Source organism: Anomaloglossus baeobatrachus, chromosome 1 (assembly GCF_048569485.1).
Source record: "Anomaloglossus baeobatrachus isolate aAnoBae1 chromosome 1, aAnoBae1.hap1, whole genome shotgun sequence".
Classification (NCBI taxonomy): Eukaryota; Metazoa; Chordata; class Amphibia; order Anura; family Aromobatidae; genus Anomaloglossus; species Anomaloglossus baeobatrachus.
This window is the reverse complement of record NC_134353.1, coordinates 293,720,479-293,744,275: the sequence shown is the minus strand read 5'-3', so window position 1 is coordinate 293,744,275 and position 23,797 is coordinate 293,720,479. Positions and strand designations below refer to the sequence as shown.

Below are 23,797 nucleotides of genomic sequence, written 5' to 3'. Positions count from 1 at the left end.
ATACCCAAAGGTCCTACAATGCCCTGCACATGAAGTGACCGTGAATCACAAGTATACAATACTAATTGGAGGTACTTGCTAATATTCCTATTACACCTACTATACATTGGGATAGGATCTGGGAGATTAGAATAACCCTTTAAGTCACCAGGAACCAAGTCACATAGGAGACTAGTCATACAGGCAAGTCTCAAGACAGCTTCTCCCTATCTGCTGCCAAAAACCAACAGGACTGTCTCTATATAAACATGGAGACACTTGTCACTGACGGCGAGCAGCCAGAGATAAACTGCTGGGGACCTGTGTCTGACTAGTCTCACATGTGTCTCAGTCACTGGAGGCTTTTAAAGGGAATCTGACACCAGGTTTTTGCCACCTAAACTGATAGCAGCATAACATAGGGGCAGAGCTCCTGATTCCAGAGGTGTAACTTACTGGGCTGCTTAGTGTAGTTTTGATAAAAATCACTGTTTAATCAGCAGTAGATTATCATTAGATACTTGGCGTGCTGTCAGGTAGTCCAGCATATTCACAGTTCTGTAGGAGAGAACATTGATTTTATGAAAATGATGGCAAAACACTCAGTGACACCTCACTGGAATCAGGGTCTCTGTCTCTACATTATACTGCTATCAGATGGGGTAGCAAAAACCTGGTGACAGAATCCCTTTCTCTAACACTGCAGGATTTCAGAGAAAACATACCTGGCTGAACTCATTGTCTGAGACATGCTGCCTGTGGATAGGGAACATGCATCAGCTGTCAGGTTCCCTTTAAGCAGGGGTCTTACAGAAGTGGAGTCAAATCTTAAAAGGTTTTTACACTATTTGATCCCCTTTCATACATTAACTCTTCCTAACAATTTTATACTGATGTTGCTTCTATGAGCACATCTTTGTGTGAGGTCACATCACCCTTTGTATTATTGTAGTCCTGCTCCCTGCCGGTCATTAGAATGCATATCACATACTGGTCAGCTGAAGAGGTGCGCTCCAAAGCATCAGCAGGATCTGAGCTTGGTGATGCAAATGACAAATACTGTGATAGGCTTTCTAACAACAAGCAGCACAGCACTGCTTGTTTATGATACTAAAGGAGTTGGTGCTCCAAACATCAGCAGAATCCATGCTTGATCTGAGCTCATCGATGCATGGTGCAGGATGTTATGGAGTGCCAGATCCTTTAGCTGACAAATAGTGTGATAGGCTTTCTAATGACAAGCAGCACATCCGTTTGTTATACTAAAAGAGTTGGTGCGCCAAACATCAGCAGAATCCATGTCTGATCCGAGCTTGGCAGTGCGTGGTGCACGATGCTTTGGTGCACGATGCTTTGGTGCACGCGCTCCTTTAGCTAACACTGTGATAGGCTTTCTAATGACAAGCAGCACATCAGTTTGTCATACTAAAGCAGTCGGTGCACCAAACATCAACAGGATCAGTAAAGTCAGTGATCTGAACATGCGTGCTCAGGCTCCTGTCAATCACTAATGGGCAGCTCCAGACCCACCAGCGACGTCCTCGTTATTCTGTCCAATTCTGGAGTGCAGAAAGGAAGTAACAGAGCAGGAATCAGCAGCTACACGATAACAGAGGGTTATGTGACACCTAGACAGATGCGCTCATTGGAGCAGCGCAGGTAATAAAAGCATGTTAAGAGTGATTGCTGTGAAGTTAGTTCCTTATGGATTGGGGTCAAATAGTAGTTGAACACCCCCTAAAGAACAGTGACCAGATGAAGACTTTTTCTAATTGCAGATACGCAGTCACCAGAGTCATACATTCTTGCCATATTTAGACGAATGGTCTCTTCAGTGAGGAAGTAGTCGAGCTCTAGTATCACCTATTGGAGGAAGCAATCCTAAAAGTCAAAAGTGCCCCTTTAGGCTATGTGCGCACGGTGCGTTTTTGGTCTTAAAACTGCATGACTGCTTCCCCAGCAAAGTCTGAGTTTTCATTTTTGCTGTCCGCACAGTGCTGTTTTTTTTTTTTTAGCCGCGATTTTGAGCTGACAAACAAAAAAAATAAAAAATAAAAAGTCAATTATTTTCTGCATTTTTCCACCCATACAATGCATTTGCAAAACGCAGCCAAAAACGCACCGAAACGCGGTAAAAATGCATGTGTTTTTACTGGTGCGTTTTTGCGGCCAAAATGCGTCAAACGCAGCATGCGCACGTAGCCTTAACGAACTTTCCCCTTAGACCCCATACTTATATGTATACAAGATTTTTATGATAGTGTGTATGAAAGGTTAGAAATCCACTGCTGCAAATTGTAAGTAGGGATGATTCTTATAGAAAGAAAAAAAATGACAAATCTAGTTGTCTAAAAGACAATTCACTGTACATGTTTTATTTACAGTTTTGTACACTGTCTTAATATGAATGGTGACTGCTTTGCTACTTGAGCCATTTTTTTTTTCTTTTTTGAATAACCAAAAGCAAAATATAGTCTAATACAATGTGTTAAAATACGCAATAGGATACAAAAAAAAAAAAAATGAAAAAAAAACCCCCAAAAGGCATACTATTTCTAGTAAAGATTAAGGAATGTCATGATGTACATTAAAAATAAAAAAATCCACAATTATGTTTAAGAAATCACAGAAACAGATCACTGATTCTACTGAAATGCATAAACTTGCAGCAAAGCTTTGTAATGGCATACAAAATAAAAAATTAAATTAAAGAAGGTTTCTAAACGCACAAAAAAAATAACACTTTTATTCAACCAATTTGCTTTTTTATATCCCCCAGATCCATCACCAAATGTTACATGAACTAAAAAAAAAAAAAATAAAAATAAATCAGAATATCACTAATGTTATCAAGGAGGGAACAAATAAATTAAACCTAGCAGCCAACATCAGCACAAAATACAGCCGGAACAATGCTGTTAAAATGAGAGGAAAAAAAAAAAAGCAACAGAAAAAAAAAAAAAACACAAACCATGAATCGCTAGATAAGTTTGAATGCATTTAATCCTCCGCCTTGCAAATCAGCAAACTATTGTAACTGCATACAATACAAATGGAAAGATTCATTTTCCTGTGGGAGTTGCAAGTGCACACTCTGGATAAATAATCTGTAATAGTAGAGGCAAAATAACGGCTATTACAGTGTTAACCTGGGCAACCTATCAGATAACTGGGAGGAGGGGCATTTGCGCGTTGAAATGTTCTGATTGGGTAACTTATTTTACGAAAAATAAAAAATAAAATAAAAACGTGAGGAAATTTGAACATAGCACAAGACAAAAGGCGAATGACTTCACAATTCTTAGCAATATTGAGGTGGAAATCAAATTTTTTATGCAGTCCACTCTGCTTTTGTAGAGGCTTTGGTACAGCTCCCAAGACGTGATTGCTTGACGCAGTCTCCTGCTCAGAAGGCGTCTTCTTAAACAACAAATCTATTCTTAGTGGTGGAGCCGCTCTTAGTAGCCGTATCTGCATGGGACTGGTATCCAAGCACTACTTTTGGGGGAAGTCCTAACCTTTCCTTGTAAACTCTCCTGTAAAAAATAAAAATAAGACATTGTTTTAAAACAAACAAAAAATAATAAATACAAGGTTCTTAAAACCTAAATAAATTAATAGATTCTAAATACATCATAGCACATATTGAGTAAACAGCAGCCATAGGCATGTAAGTTGACCTCTGACATTCTGTGATTATACGGCCAAGATAAAGGGAGAGGGAGGACATAGCAGCTTCCAAATGTTAAATCTGCAAGTGGATGCCACATGTTCACTTGACCACTGCAGACAATATTTGGGTTCAGTGGAGCGTTTTAGTTAACCAGTGGCCTGAGCGATCAAGGCACTGATGAATCCTGTGGGTCCCGCAGCTTTGTTCAACATGCAAGTTGTAGTTTTTTTTAGGTTATAACATTTTTACTCTTGGCCAAGGTTTGCAAAGTCCCTGTAAACTGTTTAAGAGGTGGTCCACTATTCAGCATTAGTGGCCACATCAACATAAAGCTCATAGAGAGGGCGCGGTGCTATTGTGGTCCACTCATCCCATCACCTGACCCCAAGGCTCCATGACCTCTGAGATCCGGTGAGGTCAAGTCACCTTCCAGTTGACTCAACATCACTAAGGCAGGATCAAGGCTCCCTGAGTGACTGGGCTGTGGGCGGAGTCTCACAGCCCAGCATCACTCCTCCTTGCGGCGCTCTGCAGCGAAAGAGCGCACACAAGAGGATTGTCTTTGACAAAAGATGAAACTTCGCCCACAGCCCAATCACTCAGGGAGACTGAGGCCCACCTTGGTGATGTTGGGTCAGCTGGAAGTTGACGTGTTATAGCGGGATCTCAGAGGTCACGTAGCCCGTGGGTCACACGATGGGGGATGAGCGGATCGCAGTAGCGCCGCTCACAGGCAGAATGTGCTACAAAAGGTATTTCAAAAAAGCCTACTCTATGATCTTTACAGCAATGTGGCCACTCATTTGAAAAAGGACAGAAAATAAACGGAACATTTAAGGCATAATAAAGTAAAGATATTTTATAATAAGTACAAAATTGTAAAAAAAAAAATCAAATATTTTCAAAATTACAATATGATGGTGCTAAATGTTCTCTCTCGCTGTCTCTTTCCAGGGCTGTCTGTCTGCCCACCGACATCTTATTACCTCACACATAAGCTTCTTATACTAACAGTTTATTTTGTTTCTATAGCAACCACTGACAGTTGATATTAATAGCCTGCATCTCCCACCTCCATTCAGATTAATGGAGGCACGATTTTGGAGAGTAAATGTAAACTGCAGGGTTACATTTTCCAGTCATAACAGTCTGACGTTCCCTGAGTCACATGAGGCGTCTGTGCAAAATTTTGTGATTGTAAATGCGACGGTGCGGATTCCTTTAGCGGACATACACACAAACACAGCTTTATATATTAGATATATAGAGCCCCTCCCTTTTGGACTTCCCATTATTCTTGTGTTGGTTGCCTGGGCCCCCCATTAACATGTGGGTTGTCATCCATTATAACATCTAGCACCATCATATTGTAATTTTGAAAAAAAAAATGGATTTTTTTACAATTTTGTACTTAATAAAGTTGAATTTTTTATAATAAGCCTTAAATGCTCCGTTATTTTCTGTCCTTTTTCAAGTTTATTATGGAGTGGCATATGATATGATACGAGATGTGCACTGGTAAATTATTTATATGTCTCATTGTGGCCACTAATGCTGAGTAGTGAATCACCCCTTTAAGGCTCCATGCGCATGTTGCAGAAAAGTTAACTGCACCTTTTGGCCAAAAACCGCATGCATTTTCGGCCAAATTCACATGTTGTGCCTTGGGGTGGATGAATTTCCTTAGATTCCACGTTTTCCAATTGAGAAAGGAGTTTACAAATGTGCAATACAAATCCCTTTAAAAATCAATTTTATTAGATAATATTAAAATCGCCCAGGTGATTAACCCAAAAATTCAAACAATAAGTTAATATAAAATAGGGAGCTCATATAGATCAGGGGTAGCCGAAATCTTAATATATGTAGGCAGATGTAACAATTGTATAATGATAATCCAGTACACACATCTACACTCCAGTGACCCTAATATGTCACGGTGTCTGGCTCTGCCTATCAACGGAGGGTATGACACCCTAACGTAGCTGGGCGCCCCCATTCCTCGACGGCTGACCCTCACTCTCCCTAGATAACCCTACCAATCAATGATAAATACTGTACCTATAATTCTCACAACCAACAAGTTATGATAAACCATTGTTAATCACACTAGAAGATCAATACCTCAATATCAACAAACTAGGTACAGAAAACGAAGCACCTGTTGCCACAGTAAGCTCACAGCATGTCACTCCTAAATAAATGAGGATGAAGGTACTTCCCTCAAGCTGATGCTATATGCATGGCCTCGACGCGTTTCCCCGTCCGTCATCGGATCATCAGGAGGCCCAAGGGAAATGATGTGAGAAGGAAGATTTCAACATCATGTATGGTAGTGCATATGATACATGATGTTGAAATCTTCCTTCTCACATCATTTCCCTTGGGCCTCCTGATGATCTGATGTGCATATATCCGTCTATCTATATACACACACACATATATATGTGTACATATACATATACATACATATTCACACTTAAAAAAACAGAAGTTAAAACTCATGCAGCTATACAAAACTTACTGATGTCACTTTTAATAAAGAAAACACTGAACATAGCTGTACACATCACATTTACTGTAGCATAATAGTATATAACTAGGGATGATCGAATACCTCAAATATTCAGCTTTGCAAATATTTTCCGAATAGGTCGCCACTATGCGAATATTCGATGTGCAGTGTAAGTCTATGGGAAGCCCAAATAGTTCCGAATAGTTGTTATTCGGGTTTCTCATAGACTTACATTGCGCATCGAATATTCGAATAGCGGCAACCTATTCGGAAAATATTCGTGAAACAGAATATTTGAGGTATTCGATCATCCCTATATATAATGCCTGAATATATTAGAACTTACCCTATATGTGTAACAGCGTCCCTGTTTTCACATTCAGAAGTCCAAATTGCTATTTTATCTCCTTTTGCTCTAACATTTACAACAGCTCCACATACATCATCACTGAAGTCATCAAATGACTCTCCAATAAGGCACATGAGCTAAAGAAAGAAGTATATAAAAAAAATTAAAGTGTAGTTACGATTTCAACATTTTGTCCTACAACTGTACAAGAAACAACATAATAGAAAAAAACACTGTGGAAGAGGACATTTCTTGCCTCCACTTACCACTCTCACTAAAATAAATATATATAATATATAGGAATAGTGTCCTAAAGAGTCAGGTCAAAATATAGTTAAAACATATCTTAAACATGGGCAGGAGAAAATATAAATCGAAACACCCACAAAACTGTCATTTTTTTTTTTTTTTTTTAGTGGCTGCCACTTCATAACCAAATAAAAAAAATTAAAAAAAAAAATAAAAATATATATATATATATATATATATATATATATATATATATATATATATATATATATATATATATATATATATATATATATATATTATATATATATATATATATATATATATATATATATATATATATATAATATCTCTCTCTCTCTCTCTCCCTATCTCTCTCTCTCTCCCTATCTCTCTCTCTCCCCATCTCTCTCTCTCCCCCTCTCTCTCTCTCCCCCTCTCTCTCTCTCCCCCTCTCTCTCTCTCCCCCTCTCTCTCTCTCCCCCTCTCTCTCTCTCCCCCTCTCTCTCTCTATATCTCTCTCTCTATATCTCTCTCTCTATATCTCTCTCTCTATATCTCTCTCTCTATATCTCTCTCTCTATATCTCTCTCTCTATATCTCTCTCTCTATATCTCTCTCTCTATATCTATCTCAAATCAAATAGGCTTTATTGGCAGGATCAAAAAAAACTATTAGCATTGCCAAAGCAAAAAAAGAAGTGTGAAAGGGGAGTGGGTTAGGGTTGTGGGGATGGGGTGTTGGGGCCACAATTTAGGGAGTGATGGCCCATTTGGAGGTCTTTAGTACCCCTCATCTTATGACAAGTGGAGACATATTGGGCGGCGATCTCCACCATTGATTCCTCTTCCCCCAGTAGGATGCGGAGTTTCCTCTCCTCGTCCATGGATGGAAAGTCCGGGGTATGAGCGGTAAGTTTCTGGAAGTGGGAGGCCCTCACTCCTGAGTATTTGTCACAGTGTAGTAGGAAATGCGCCTCGTCCTCCAGGGCCCCCTGCTGGCACAGTCTGTTCTCCCACGGCTTGTATGTCTGTCGGTGCCGCCCTGTTTCCACCTCTAGGCTGTGGGCACTCAGTCTGTACAGGCTAAGTGTCTGCCTGTCTTTGGGGTGGCGTAACCTTTGCAGATATGGGGCCAGAGTGTAGTCCCTCCGCAGTGACCGGTAGATGGTGAGTTTCTGGGCATTCTCTAATTCACTCTTCCAGACCTCTATGTATTGCATCTTGCAGCTCTCTGAGATCTCTTTTATTTGGCCTTTTGTCAGGGTGTGTTGCTGACTTTGGCTGTACTGGCTGCCGGGGTTCCTGGCTTGCTCTGGGCTCCGGCTCAGCAGGGCTTTATGATGGTAGGAGCTGGGGTTGCTGTTCTGTATGTGTGCCTGGTGTGATAGTGCCCGCTTGTGTATACTGAGCCATAAAGGGAATCGGCCCAGCTCTGCCCGACAGGCTATGTTTGAGGTGCTGCGATGGACTTGGAGGAGATATTTGCAGAACTCCAGATGGAAGACTTCAGTTGGGCTGGAATCCCACTTTGGTCTGGATAGGTCACTGGGCCCCATATCTTGCTGCCATACAGTAGTATAGGGGTGATGACGCTGTCGAATATCTTGAGCCAGACTCTCACCGGTGGTTTGAGGTGGTACAGTTGTCTTCTGATAGCATAAAAGGTTCTGCATGCTTTCCCTTTCAGGGTCTCTGCTGCTTGCTTAAGGCTCCCAGTTTGGCTTAGCTCCAGACTGAGGTAGGTATAGCTGCTGGTCTTCTCCAGCGTGGTGCCATTTAGTGTGAGGGAGGGAGTAGAGGTTTCATTATACTTCCTCTTCTGAAACACCATGACTTTGGTCTTCTTTTGGTTGATGGGCAAAGCCCATGTGGTGCTGAATGTTTCTAGCACAGCCAGACTATCTTTGAGGCCTTTCTCGGATGGGGAAAGCAGCAGGAGGTCATCTGCGTACAGCAGGAACTTCACCTCTCGGTCATGCAAGCTGAGACCTGGGGCGGGGGAGGATTCCAAGGCTGAGGCCAGTCCATTTATGTAGATATTGAATAGAGTTGGGCTCAGGCTGCAGCCCTGTCTTACCCCGCGGCACTGCCGGAAGAAGGCAGTCCTCTTTCCATTAACCTTCACGCTGCATCGGTTCTCAGAGTATGAGCTCTTGATCACGTCGTAGGTTTTGCCACCTATTCCACTCTCCAGGAGTTTAAGGAACAGGCCTGGGTGCCACACTGAGTCAAAGGCCTTCTTGAAGTCCACAAAACATGCAAATATTTTCCCCTGTTTTTTGCCATGGACGTGGGTCTTGAGGCTTTTCAGGGTGTAAATGTGGTCCGTGGTGCGGTGGTTTGGCATGAACCCAGCTTGGCTTCTGCTGAGGACGTCACCCTGGGTGAGGAAGGTGATGATCCTTTTATTAATAATGCTGTTAAACAGTTTTCCCAGAATGCTGTTAACACAGATCCCTCTGTAGTTTGCTGGATCATATCGGTCTCCATCCTTGTAGATGGGCGTTATGAGACCTTGATTCCAGCTCTTTGGGAAGTAGCCGCCACTCAGGACATGGGTGAATAGTTTAGCCAGTGCTGCATGAATATCTGGGGAACTGTATTTGATCATCTCTGGCAGGATGCCGTCACTGCCCGCGGCCTTCTTGCATTTCATAAATTTGATTCTGTCTTTTATTTCCAGCACACTAATTGGTATGTCCAGAGGATTTTGGAAGTCTTTGATTGTCTCCTCCATGTCCCTGAGTTTAGTGGTTAGGTGCTCCTGTTCTGGAGTTAGGTCTTCTTCTGGTATATTCTTGTAGAGGCCTTTAAAGTAGCTGTGCCAGATGTTGCCATTTTGGATGTGGAGGGTGCTATGCTTGGACTTCGTGCCAATATGACTCCAGGTTTTCCAGAATGAGTTGTCCTGGAGGGAGTCCTCAAGCTTCTGTAGTTCTTGGGAGATGTGCCTCTTTTTTTCTCCTTGAGAATGCGCTTGTATTGCCTCTTTAGGGTGTCATAAGCTGCTCTTAGGTCCCTGTTTTTGGGGTCTCTGTGTTTTTGGTTTGAGGCTACCCTTAGGGAGTTGCGTAGTGACTTGCATTCTTTGTCGAACCATTTTTGGCCTTGTTTGTTTGAAGGTTTCTTGGGGTTGGTCTTTCTGACGCCTGCTAACTCTGCCATGATATATAGGATGTTGTTAAAGTCATTCACTGCCCGGTTGACTCCTTGCTGGTTTGATGTATAGCGTCTTGTGTTGAAATTTACAAGTAGCTCTTGGATCTTGGTTCTGTTGCTCATGTTGGTGTATTCAGTGGATAACTGTTTAGGCCATTTGTAGGATGGTGTCAGGTTGTGGAGACCGGTCAGGTGGGGCTTATCTGTGTATTGCTTGTCCGTTGATCTCATGTACAGCAGTGTCTGGTTGTGGTCTGACAGGTGAGTTTCGGGGGTGACTATGAAGGCATTTATTTTTGCTGGGTCCATGTCTGTTATTGCATAATCCACCACACTGCTGCCAATGTGGGAGTTTAGTGTAAATCTCTCTAATGAGTCCCCCCTGATGCGCCCGTTCACTATATATAACCCTAAGCTCCGACACAGGTTCAACAGGGTTCTGCCGCTTTTATTCACCACTCTGTCAAAGCTGTTTCTTGCTGTCTGTACTGAGTCACTGTAGAAGGGCCCCTCTCCCATTACATATGTATTTCCGTCAGGTGACAGGTAGTCCTTCTCTGTACCCGTCCTGGCATTGAGGTCTCCGCAGATGAGAACTCTGCCCTTGGACTGGAATTGGGCTACCTCCCTCCGTAGGTCCTCATAGATGTCCGGCTTATAGTATGGGGATTCTGATGGAGGAATGTAGGCTGCGCAGAGGTAGATGTCCTGCTGAGAGGTGAGGATGGAGCTGCCTATCCTCATCCAGATATGGCTTTCTCCTCTTTTTACTGCCTTGATGTGATCTTTAATCTCTTCCTTGTACCATATTAGTATTCCCCCTGAACATCGGCCCTGTATGGTGTTCTTGTTTTTCTGGGCAGAGACAGAAAATTCCCTATATCCTATGGGTGCCAGGGATTCTTTCTCTGTCCGTACCCAAGTCTCCAGAAGGATCTGGATGTCAATGTTCTTTAGCCTTTGTTTGAAGTCTGGGTCATTTGTCTTGGACCCAAAAGCTGAGGCATTCAATCCTTGAATGTTGCAGCTGCTGATAACTAAGGATGTCATATTTGGTCGATATACCTTATAATGAAGAAAGATTTTCATAGGACATAACAGGTTCTTGTGGTAGAGGGTTTGGGTGGCATGTGTTAAGGGTGTCTCATGAGTTGGCCGCACAATGTTTTGAGCAATGTCCTTATTTCTGCCATGTCACCGTTCACTGTTGTTTTGTAATGCCATTGTGGGGCATGTGGTCCCCTGTGCCCTCTCTGTGGACTCTCTCTGGGGTTTGCTGTGTGTTGCAATTGTGGGGCATGTGGTCTCCTGTGCCCTCTCTGTGGACTCTCTCTGGGGTTTGCTGTGTGTTGCCATTGTGGGGCATGTGGTCTCCTGTGCACTCTCTGTGGACTCTCTCTCTCTATAGATATCTCTCTATAGATATCTCTCTATAGATATCTCTCTATAGATATCTCTCTATCTATATATATATATATATATATATATATATATATATATATATATATATATATATATATATATATATATATATATATATATATATCTATATCTATCTATCTATCTATCTATCTTCCCCTCTCCCTATCATTTGTGCTCCAAAGTGTCAGCTCGGGGCACAAAAGAGAAAGAAAAAAAAAATCCTCACATCCCCATTGATGGAAACATAAATGTATGGGCCTCAATACAGCAACAAAATTTTTTTTATTTTTTAATTTAACTCACCACTAAAAAGATATAATTGACACATTTGGTATAGCCATAATTGTATGGATCTGGAAAATCAACTAGCTAGATTATTTTTACTTCTAAAACTACCCAAAAAAAAACCAAAAACGTGTGGATTGGCAATTTATTTTTCCCATTTTTTTCTGTTTTCCAGTGCATTCAATGGTAAAATGCATGATGTCATTCAAAACTACAACTAGTCCTGCAAAAAATGAAGCCCTCATATGGCTGTGTCGATTGGGATAAAAACTGCTTTTCAAACACTAGGATATAGCGATTGTGTTCTATCCCAGGCTACATTTATAAGAATAGAATTTCTGACTTTTCTCTGCAGGATTTCTACAAGACTGTTTCAGGATCTTTTGTTTTACAAGCATTGGTTACAGTAATGCACTTTAATGTCATGTTGGTAGATTAAGTAGACCCGGAGTCGGTCTTGGAATCAGGCCTGTTCCTCTACCATTCTGTTTTTTATAGGAGGATAGTATCAGTAAAAGCCATACAATTGCTCTAGCTTTACTTTCTTAGTCCTCCATGTCCGATCAGGTATAAATATAAATACAATTCAGAAGCATCTTAACACTAGAAGTCCCAGGAATTTCAAGCTCCATAGGGTTTCAATGGTAGACATATTAAATGACCCCTCTCTGGGACTTCTAGTGTTAAAAACGTCTGTAAAAGTTGGCAGAAAGTGTCCAGCAAGGTCGGGGTAAGGAGAAAATCAAAGTAGTTTGTCATTCTAGATTTGTAGCTGCCCTCCCCATGACACACATACGTGTGAACAAATTCCCATCCACGGCAAACAGCGGAAACCAGCGAGTCTGCCGTATGCTGCCTCTGAGGGAACGCTCTCTTTAAAAAGTAGACGTCTTCAGGAAACGAATATACAGGGTTACAGGTAACCGCTACAAATACACCAGTACCCAGCAGGGTGTAAGGACTCTATTCTTTCTCCAATTGGGAATGTCATTCAGAGGCAGTTTGGGTGTCTGGCTTTACTGGGTTTCGTATGGGGCCAACTTGGTGTAGGGTTTTCTCCACCCTACTTAATCTGTTATGTTGGGGATAAAACCTACCGTTTCTAACCAAAAACGATCTAAGTCATTTCTTCTTTGCTGCTTATTCAGGGTAATTAGCCATCTTCCTCCACGCTTATTCTTCTCATCCTCCCACATGGGGTCAATTCCATCCTGGAGAAAAAAAAAAGTTTATTTCGAGTTAATGCAATACAGGATACTGCTGAGCGCTAAACCATGACACTACTGGTCTTCATCCCTATTTTAGCCGCCTAAGAGGCAGGTCATCTGTCTTCTACACTTATGAGCATGGGCTGTGCACTACCTGGACAACCTCTTCCTCCCAGTGGCTTTGCCAGAGGCTTCTGCTCCACTCTGCTGACTGGGCGGGACTGCTGACGTCATGCTGATCAATAGTCGGCTCCCTGCTGTCTAACTGGAGGAGTCGGCTGTCAATCAGCATGACGTCTGCTGTTCCGTCTGGTCTACAGAGCAGAGCGGATGGGAAGCCACAGCCCTGTTGATGTGATGTCAGCGGAAGCAGCCGAATCACTGGCAGGGATAACACAGCCAGTTTCTGATACATGCGCTTGATCGATGGTTTGGGCAGCATGTAGTTATGAGCAAGAACTACCATGCTCAGGTGCTCAGTACTCGTAACGAGCAGTCGGGACGCTCAGACGTGCTCAATATGTGTACAGATTATAACTGAACTCATTGGGGCACTAGAGCATTCTTCTGGATGATCTTCTGGAAAAATTGCTAGAGTAGTTTATTGACTTCTAGTACACGAGTGAAGCCCTTCCGACTGCTCGATACAAGTACCTGAACATGGTAGTGCTCGCTCACCACTAGCAGCATGCATCAGAGGTCAGGCTCCCTTAATAGTAAGCACGGTCAGTCGCCATAAAGGGAGGATGTTAATCAGGGGGCAGATGTGGGCGCTGAGCACTTTGCCATGCGAAAAGGTGCACAAATACCACCCTAATTTACATATGTAATAAAAAGTTTTATTTTTTTACTGTATAAAAAGAAGTTAGCTAAATCAACAACACTAGTATTTTCTAAGGGCTAGGCCCTCTACATGAGTGTCTGAATTATTTACTGAGTATTAGGGGGTGACAGAACCTTTGACTCCTTCCCACTGTGGCCATTTTTCATTTTTTTGTGCTTTTATTTTTTCCTCCCCAACTTCCAAGAGCCATAACCTTTTTGTTATGATTCCCCAGGTCAGTACAAGTATGTAGATATCAAACCTTGTTTTTTTTTTTTTTAAATTTAAGTGGTGGGAAAAAAAAATCTCATTTTTCGGGATCTGCGGGGACTTGTTTTTTTTTAGTCCTGAGCTGCTGCTTTTACTGATACTACTTCGGGGTAGATGCGATGCTTTGATCGTCTCCTTTTGCATTTTATGGCAATGTTGCAGAGACCAAAAAACCCGTAATTCTGGGATTTAGAATATTTTTCTCATTACGAGTTTTACTGATCAGATTCATTTTATATTTTGATATATCAGGCATTTCTGAAAGTCACAATACCAAATACGTGTTTGCCTTTTGTTTTATTTTTAATTGGGCAAAAGGGGGAGATTTGAATGTGTTCTGTTTTTTTCTAAACCATTTTATTGTACTTGCTAGTCCCTTTAGAGGACTTCAAATTGCGATCTTACGATTGCTTGTGCTGTACAGAGCGGTGTAAGATCACATCCGCGCCTGTTAGCTGCACATGTTGGATGAGCGGATAGCCGACATGTGCAGGGAAACACGCAGAGTCACGGAGCCGACACAGGAGGTACCAGTATGCCCTAGGTCAGTAAGAATTAAGAAAAACAAACAATCTCACCAACATTACTATAGTAATGTCTCTTAACCCCTTAACGACCCATGACGTACTGGGTACATCATGGATCGTGTGCGGTTAATCCCCGCCCTCCCCGCCGTGGGCAGGCGGCGGCGATCCGCGCACATATCAGCTGTTTTAAACAGCTGACATGTGTGCCTGCTAGTCGCGGGTGGAATCACTTCCACCCGCGATTATTAACCCCTTACATCTCGCTGCCAATATCTAGCAGTGAGATGCATATGCGCGCCGCCATTACAGTGACTTACCCTGCCCCCATCAGAAGTCACATGACATGATCACGTGACTTCCGGTGGTTGCCATGGTAGCACAGGGTCATGTGATGACACCTGTAGCTAACATGAGTCACTTCCTCTCAATGCCGGAATACAGCCGGAATTGAAAGTAAAGCACCATATCTGCAGTTCTCAGCTCTGTAGCTGTGATCTGGAGATATGGCAGAGCAATCGGATTGCTGATCGCTATAGTCCTCTTGAGGGACTAATAAAATTTAAAAAACAACAAAAGTTAAAAAGTTTTAAAAAATTAAAAAAAAAAAACAAAAACTGAAGTTCAAATCACCCCCCTTTCACCCCATTGAAAATTAAAGGGTTAAAAAAAATAAAAAATATACACATTTGGTATCGCCGCGTTCAGAAATGCCTGATCAAAATATAAAATCACTTAATCTGATTGGTAAACGGCATAGCAGCAAAAAAATTCCAAATGCCAAAATTACATTTTTTGGTCACCGCAAATTTTGCGCAGAATGCAATAACAGGTGATCAAAATGTAGCATCTGCGCAAAAATAGTACAGTTAAAACAGTCAGCTCGAGGCGCAAAAAATAAGCCGTCTCTGAGCCATAGATCCAGAAAAATGAGAACACTACGGGTTTTGGAAAATGGCGCAAAACGTGCGCCACTTTGTTTGGACAAGCTTGTGAATTTTTTTTTAACCCCTTAAATGCAAGTAAAGCTATTCATGTTTGGTGTCTACAAACTCGCACCGACCTCAGGCATCATACCCACACATCAGTTTTACCATGTAGTGAACACTGAATAAAATATCCCAAAAACTATTGTGCGATCACACTTTTTTGCAATTTTTCCGCACTTGGAATTTTTTTGCCGTTTTCCAGTACACCATATGGTAAAACTTATGGTTTCATTTAAAAAGTACAACTCGTCCCGCAAAAAACAAGCCCTTATATGGCAAGATTGACAGAAAAATAAAAAAGGTACGTCTCTCGGAAAAAAGAGGAAAAAGACTAAACGGAAAAACGCAAAATGCCCGGAGGCTGAAGGGGTTAAAGAACAGAGACAATAACAATGGATTAGGAGCATTGAACTAAAAGTGAAAAGTTGCCATTGTAAAGGAATCGGTCAGTAGGAGCAACCCTCGTAAGCCTTCAAAATAGGCATGTGGATTAAAGGAAGCTGAATAAAAAAAAATTATATCAGATTGCAGATATCAAGTTCTTCTAGAGATATCAACCTTTTTCTCAATACGTAAACGAGTTAGGATCTATGACCCGGAAACGGATTTCCCCTAGAGTGTGCCTTTTAATTAAATGAAAGGGGGTATTACTAGTGTGAGACATGTAATGACTGACAGTCTGATCTCTTGATCTACATATCTGACACTGGTAACGCTCTCTTTAAATGTAAAATAAGCCATGGAGGCAGCTTCCCATGCTGATCTATGTCCAGCACACAGCCTATTAAAGCTTATGTACATATAAAAAAGAGGGACTTCTCTGGAATAAGACTTTGGATTGCAGATAACTAGCTATGATTTTATTCAGCTTCCTATGACCTACATGCCCATACAGAGTACTTAGGAGAGTTGATACTACTGTCAGACTCCTTTTAAAAGGAATGCTACACACAATTACAATTGGAAAAACAGCCATTTGATGTAGTGTAAATATATTTACTTATATAAAAAACTTACCTTAAAGAGTGAGTAGTCACAACCTGACATTAAGTTACTAGACAACTGAATGTGGTTATAAAGTCTGGAGGAGAGAAAAAAAAAAAAAAAAAAAAAAGAAGGAGTCAGGAAGAATCAGCAGAAATCCAAGTCAAGGACTGCAATAACAAGTCTACAAGATGCAGATTTCACTTGTATTACAAGGCCTGTGGTTTCTTTCCTGCAACATAGTATCTTCAAAACGAAAGAAGAAAAAAAACCCCAAATACTGAACTAACTGCCCCTGAAACGGCAAACTCAGTATATCGCTAGCTTGGAAGAGGGGAGAAGAAATGGCGAAACACTAAGATGTCTTTTCCCAGCAGATTCCGGTCAGGACCATTATTTCATGGTGCATGTATACCAACTTATTTGCCGGCTCATTCTTCTTTGGTAATGATTTAGCTTCTTGTTCCTTTTTTCACCTGGCATTTCATTACATAGCTTCTCACATGCAGGTGTCCTAACAGTCGGGCCCTGGTCCTGCTCTGCCCCCATCTATATGGAGGCTGGCTGATAGAGGGGGAGGTTAATATTAGAGGCTAGGACCATGCCTATTCAGTACACTTTGTCGCGGTGAGATGGTTTTTTGATTACAAGCGTGTTAACCAAGTATCCTAATGATAGTTAATTGTGCCATTCCTATTTACTTACTGCAGGGTATATGCTCATTTTGCTTCTATATTAGGCTTTGTCTATTGAATCACCATAGTGTGAATATGCTCTTACACGGTGCATGCTCCAGCTCATTTCTTTAGCTTTGCTTAGAACAATTAGTGCCTAGATCAGAAATAAGAGGTAAGCATAGACTAAAGCCGGCCTTACACACAATGTCTGAACCTGCGCTTCAGCTGTATGAGAAGACTGAATGTGTTGCTCTGACGTTAGGAGATAAGGTTCAGGAAGTTGGATTTTAGCTATTCTATGCTTTTGTCCACAGCGAGATAAGTCCCCAGCAGAGGTGTTGTCCTGTTGTACCACGAACCCCTATTCCCATACTTACACACTTGGCTGAGCTAAGCAGATTTTACATAAGGGGGTCGAGAACAGATAGCCATTAGCCAAAATGAGCCAGCCAGCAGTCTGTAGGAAAAGCCTGTGCCTATTGTCTTTAACAGTATTGGCATTTATGGTTAGGAAACAAGGATCTCTTAGCATCTCATTCTATATTTTCTCATGTCTGGATTCAGTACCCAGTCAGGGACATATGACAAGTGTTAACTCTTTAATAAAAAAAAAAAAAGACCCTAGTTATTTATTTATTTTAAGCACTTTCCTCCAAGAGCCCTGGCAGACTTTAATCTACAATCATTTGTACCAAAGGAATTTCAGTACATCGTAATCTGTCGTAATGGAGAGCTTCCCAATGGTACCAAGATGGCAGCCATGGGGTACTTGAGCAGCCCCCTTATTCCCTTCCCGACTGCCATGGTAGCCCATCAGAGTGACAGTGGCATCTAGATGGTTAAAAACTGTGTCAGGACCGTCTCTAAGCGTGGAGTGCCTCTGTTCCCTCTACACTTGAGGACACTACTACAGAGTTATTTAATGTCCTAAGGCTAGGGACACACGAGCGTATGGCATCCGATGTGAGAGCATTGGATGCTATATGCCAACGACCCGCTGTGCCGCGAGCATGACCGTGTCATACTGTGATCCGATCCTGCTGCGAAGAGGGAGGGACTACCTCGTAAGTTATTTGGGCTAATGACTTTTTTTCTGTTAGTCTTTGCTCCTCACTGGCCTGTCAGTGACATTTGCCCTATCTCCTCCCAAGGACACTAAAGTACTGGAAGAAACAGACAAGGCATGATGTGTCCAGTGTCTACATGTGGCACAGATCCTAACCACAGAGCACACTATGCGAAGCAGGTCAGCACCATTATTAGCCATGTTACATCTTTCCTTTTTCCCCAGTAACAGCCTGCCTTTAACACAAAAACAAAGTCAGAAAAGTAGGATGCCGGAATCCAATAAGTCGATACTTACGCCCAAAAATCTTCAACTGTGTCAAATTTTGATATTAAACGAAGGTTGGCTTGCCAGGTTTTGCTTTTGTCATTTTTGAAGAACCACAAGGCCCATCTGTAACAGAGAAATATTGATGGAATAGGGCAGTGAGTGTCACGCTGTGTGAAGAGAATGCCTAAATACATTACCTTGAGACCCACAATGGATGACATATACACCAGGTAGAAGTGTTCATCAGCACATTAATATACATATTGAACAACAGGTGGCGCCATATTAAGTACATTTAAACAGCATTAATACATGAGGATTTAATTTCGAGCCATAAAGCTTAAGCCCACTAATGACTATATCCAGAACACCGGATGTACGGCTACTTTCACACTTGCGTTGGACGGCTTCCGTAGCATTGCGTTCTGTGACTGATGCAACGGATGCGTTGCATATAGTGGCACAACGGATGCTACGGATCGTACAAAACAACGGAAGCTTTTTTTTTTTTTTCTTCTTTACAGTTTTACCGGCAGCAGACTATTGTGAACGATCAGCTGATCGCTCTTAATAGCCGGCTGCCGGTCGCTCAGCTGAGCGCTATCACATGCCAGCGGCCGGGCATGCCGGCGGGCGGGCGCTCAGCTGATCTCTCTCAAATGCCGGCGGGCGTTCAGCTAAGCGCTCTGAATAGCCGGCGGCCAGGCATGCCGGCGGGCGTGCGTTCAGCTGAGCGCTCTCAATAGCCGGCGGCCAGGCATGCCGGCGGGCGTGCGTTCAGCTGAGCGCTCTCAATAGCCGGCGGCCAGGCATGCCGGCGGGCGTGCGTTCAGCTGAGCGCTCTCAATAGCCGGCGGCCAGGCATGCCGGCGGGCGTGCGTTCAGCTGAGCGCTCTCAATAGCCGGCGGCCGGGCATTCAGCTGAGCGCTCTCAATAACCAGCGGCCGGGCGGTCAGCTCAGCGCTCTCAATAGCCGGCGGCCAGGCATGCCGGCGAGCGTGCGTTCAGCTGAGCGCTTTCAATAGCCGGCGGCCGGGCATGCCGGCGGGCGGGCGTTCAGCTGAACATTCGGCCACCAAGAGACAAAATAAAGTTTGTGATTTATATAAAAAAAAAAAAAAAAAAAAAAAAAAAAAAAAAAGAAGCATGCGCAGTGAAATCCTACGGATTGCGCTGCTCAAAAAAAAGTTACATGCTGCGTTCCTTCCGCCCGACGCAGCGTCAAAATAAGCGTCGTCCGGCGGATGCAACATTGACACTTGCGTTAAAGTGCGCTGTCCATACAAGTCTATGGAGAATAGCGCAGTGCTTTATAGCCTTATACTAAAAGCTCCAGAAGCAAGGACTAGGGGACACAATATGCAACTGGGTAAGGAATTGGCTAAAAGATAGGAAACAAAGAGTAGTCATAAATGGTACATTCTCTAAATGGGCTATAGTCAGCAGTGGGGTGCCGCAGGGATCTGTGCTTGGACAGATTCTTTTTACTCTCTTTATTAATGACCTTGTGGATGGGATTGATAGTACAGTGTCAGTCTTTGCCGATGATACCAAACTATGTAGGATATTAAAAACTGACCTGGATAGTACAATATTACAAAAAGATCTGGATAAGATGTCAGAATGGGCAGATACTTGGCAAATGATATTTAATGTTGATAAATGTAAAGTAATGCACCTAGGACGGAGTAATCCTATAACTGCATATACATTAAATGGAAGTAAACTCGGGACTACAGAACAGGAGAAGGACTTGGGTATTCTCATTACAAATAAGTTGAGCAGCAGCACTCAATGTCAAGCAGCAGCTGCTAAAGCAAACAAGATTCTAGGGTGTATAAAAAGAGAGATTAGATCCCGTGATCCCAACGTATTGTTACCCCTCTATAAATCACTTGTAAGGCCACATCTGGAATACGGGATCCAGTTTTGGGCTCCACATTTTAAAAAGGACATTCAGAAGTTAGAGTCAGTTCAAAGGCGGGCAACTAGACTACCACAAGGAATGGAAGGCCTCCCATATGATGACAGGTTGTAAAAGTTAGATATGTTTAGCTTAGAAAAAAGACGTCTCAGAGGAGATCTCATTTATATGTATAAATACATGTGTGGTCAATATAAAGGACTGGCACATGACTTATTTCTTCCAAAGACAGTACTAAGGACCAGGGGGCACTCACTGCGAGTGGAAGAAAAGCGATTCCGACATCTAAATAGGAAAGGGTTCTTTACAGTTAGAGCAGTCAGACTGTGGAATACACTACCACAAGAGGTAGTAATGGCAGATACTATAACAGCTTTTAAAAAAGGGCTGGATGATTTCCTCAGTACACAAAACATTGTTGGTTATAAATGACTTAGTGACCAAATGTAGAACTGGTGGAGGAAGGTTGAACTAGATGGACCTAGGTCTTTTTTCAACCTAAGTACGGTAACTATGTAACTATGTTAACGGACTGCGCTATTCTCCATAGTGACGGACTCCGCTGAACACAAGTGTGAAAGTATCCTAAACTGTATATGAAGATAACACCGCAGCTCCGAACACTGCTTAGTGGCAGCTGCTAGGTACTGCAGATTAGGTCCCATTGAAGACTATGGGAGCCGATTTAAAGTACCCATTACTCAGTGGATGTGACAGCTGTTGGACAGGGCAGGTGCTGAGTGTTGGCCGCAGTGACCTTATATTGATGATAAATACTAAGAACAGGTCATTAGAATAGAAATAGTGAACACACCTTTAATTCAAAAAGAAAATGTAGAAAGGCTTTATACACACTAGCATTTTTTAATACCAGACTGGCGGCACCCAAAGAACGTCATTCACCAGAATGGGGTGCATCGATTTTTTTGGTGCGGAATTGAGAATTTTACTGGACAAATGAGTGCAACGTGCCACAATTTCTAGCAGTATCTGTGCTGCAGGCTCCAATGCAGAAGTGAGCCCGGCCTAAATGAAAGCATTCCTGCTGTCTGGATTCCCAATGTTTGCATACAAAACTCTGCAGCCTGATCAGAGAGTAATATTCTCTTTCATCGGTCCTCTCCTCCTGGCTACCCTGCCAAATATACATCAGATAAATCAAATGAAAGGAAGACGGAGACTACAGATTATTAAGTAGCGACACGGGTTCAGTAGACCCCATCAAGAGCCTTCTTAGGCCTTGTGCGCACTGGGAAATGGAATTTTCTTGAGAAAATTCCGCATGCTCTCAAAAATTACCGCACCCGCGGTAAAAAACCGCGGGAAACCGCACCCGAAAACCGCATGCGGTTTGCTGCGGTTTTACCGCGGTATTATTCGCGGTATTGCCGTGGTTTTGCCGCATGCGGGTTGGGATGTGCTTTATTGCATTCAATGCAATAAAGCACATTAAAAAAAAAAAAAAAAAAAAGTCATTTAATTCTGAGATAGTAGATAGACAGAAGAATAGATAGAGGGATAGATAGAGGGATAGACAGACAGATAGATAGATAGAGGGATAGATAGAGGACAGATCGCTACATTTCCCACGGTCAGCAGTGAGTTCACATTACCGGCCGTGGGAAATGACCGGTAATTACCTCTGCTGTCTGCTGCATTCATTCAGCGCTGTGTCTGTGACAGTCACGGCTGGATGTAAGCAGCGCAGGACCTGTGGATTACGCCGGAGCGGTGGATTACGCCGGAGCTTTGGTGCGGGAGGGGTTAATAAAATGGTGAATGAGGCTTGTTTGTTTTATTTAAAATAAAGGATTTTTCGGTGTCTGTTTTTTTCACTTTACTTACGGGTTGATCATGTCAGCTGTCACATAGACGCTGCCATGATCAAGCCTGGAGTTAATGGCGGTGGTCCCCCACCATCATTAACCCCTTGTATTACCTTGCTGCCACTGCTACACGGCTGCAGGAAGAGCAGAGGACACGCCGGTGCTGCCGCATAATGAATGCGACAGTGCCGGGGCAGCTGCGGCTGATATTCTCGGCTGCCGGAGGGGGAGTGAGGCGGGGGACATTAACCCTGCCCCTCTCCCTCCCCAGCCTGAGAATACCGGGCCGCCGCTGTGTGCTTACCTCGGCTGGACGGTAAATATACAGTGGAGCCCACGTTCTTTGTTTTCTATATTTCCGTTTTCTTTCTATGTGTGTTCTATGTGTCTGTGTCTATGTGTTCTGTGTCTGTGATGTGTTCTGTGTCTGTGATGTGTGTGAGTTTACTCTCTGCACGGCTTCCTCTTCCTGTAATGACATCACTTCCCTGCAAACCGCAGACAGGCGATGTACATTACCGGAGGTAAACCGCGAAATACCGCAGGGAATAACGCAGCAAAACGCAGTGAACCGCACAGAATTTGCTGCCTGCGTTATTCCCTGCGGGATTTCATGATTAACATTGAGTCAATGGAGTGAAATCCCGCAGCGATGTGCGGAAAAGAAGTGACATGCACTTGTTTTTGCTGCGGGATTCCCGCAGCAAAACATGCAGCTGTCAAATTCCGCCCAGTGCGCACAGGATTTTTTTTCTCCTTAGGATTTGCTGGTGATTCACTGCAGAGATGTTATGAACATTTTCTGCAGCGAAACATGCAGCAAATCCGCGGAAAATCCGCGGCAAAATCCGGTAAGTGCGCACATAGCCTTATTAGCATGCAAGTCACTGGTAAGGAAGGGCAGACGGTCTAATGCTTCTTCATAAAATAATAATGATCCATTTATTGGTAATGAATTAACATGAAACTGTACTTTCAACAAACTTTGTATAAAAATCAGTAGAACAAACGAATAAATTCAACTTTGTAATATCTGATCTGAAAAATCAGCTATTTTCCCCACTTATCACTTATTCCTCACCATCCACTGGGGGGGTGAAAAAAAAAACAAAACAAAACATCGCATATCTGTCTTGCCCAGCAAGTGGCATGGAGAGGAAACAGGCAGAGGCACAGAAGCATCAAGGTGAGCTCTCCAAGGCGACCTTAGATAGTTAATAGATAGCTGATCGCTAGGTAGATAGATACATACATAAAATAGAAATAAAGGATAACATTTATTTTACTGAAAAAGAAAACTAGTGATTCCCCCCCAACATGCAAATGGAATAAGCGCAGGCACTAACGGCCTTATGACTAGTCCCTACGCTCATTACCATGTCATAAAGGATCTTTAGAAATACTTTTCCTAAAGACCTATTTATGTTTGCTACTAGATGCTGGGACAGTTAGTCAGGGATTAGCAATATGCACCCAGAACTGCTTGAAGTCCTGGGTGCATATTGCACCGGACAGGGTTCCTTTAAAATCACGAGGTCATAGACCTAACTGAATGAAGCCCCCTATATTTCTCTTAACAGATGATGAATCTGAGTGGGGACT

The 23,797-nt window shown here is 42.6% G+C and overlaps 1 protein-coding gene across 1 annotated transcript in view; it reads right to left on the bottom strand.

Annotated features, from left to right (window-relative positions):
* Nucleotides 1–2,338: 2,338 nt before the first annotated feature.
* The window catches only part of EIF4E (eukaryotic translation initiation factor 4E), a 79,692-nt gene continuing 58,233 nt past the window's right edge, over nucleotides 2,339–23,797 (bottom strand). Inside the window, exons 3-7 of the mRNA XM_075337035.1 lie at nucleotides 18,472–18,567; nucleotides 16,465–16,528; nucleotides 12,731–12,844; nucleotides 6,514–6,653; nucleotides 2,339–3,515 (exon numbers count right to left, since the gene is read on the bottom strand). Of these exons, the coding sequence (XP_075193150.1) occupies nucleotides 3,401–3,515; nucleotides 6,514–6,653; nucleotides 12,731–12,844; nucleotides 16,465–16,528; nucleotides 18,472–18,567 (529 nt within the window). The 3' untranslated portion in view covers nucleotides 2,339–3,400. The remainder of the gene's footprint in view (nucleotides 3,516–6,513; nucleotides 6,654–12,730; nucleotides 12,845–16,464; nucleotides 16,529–18,471; nucleotides 18,568–23,797) is intronic.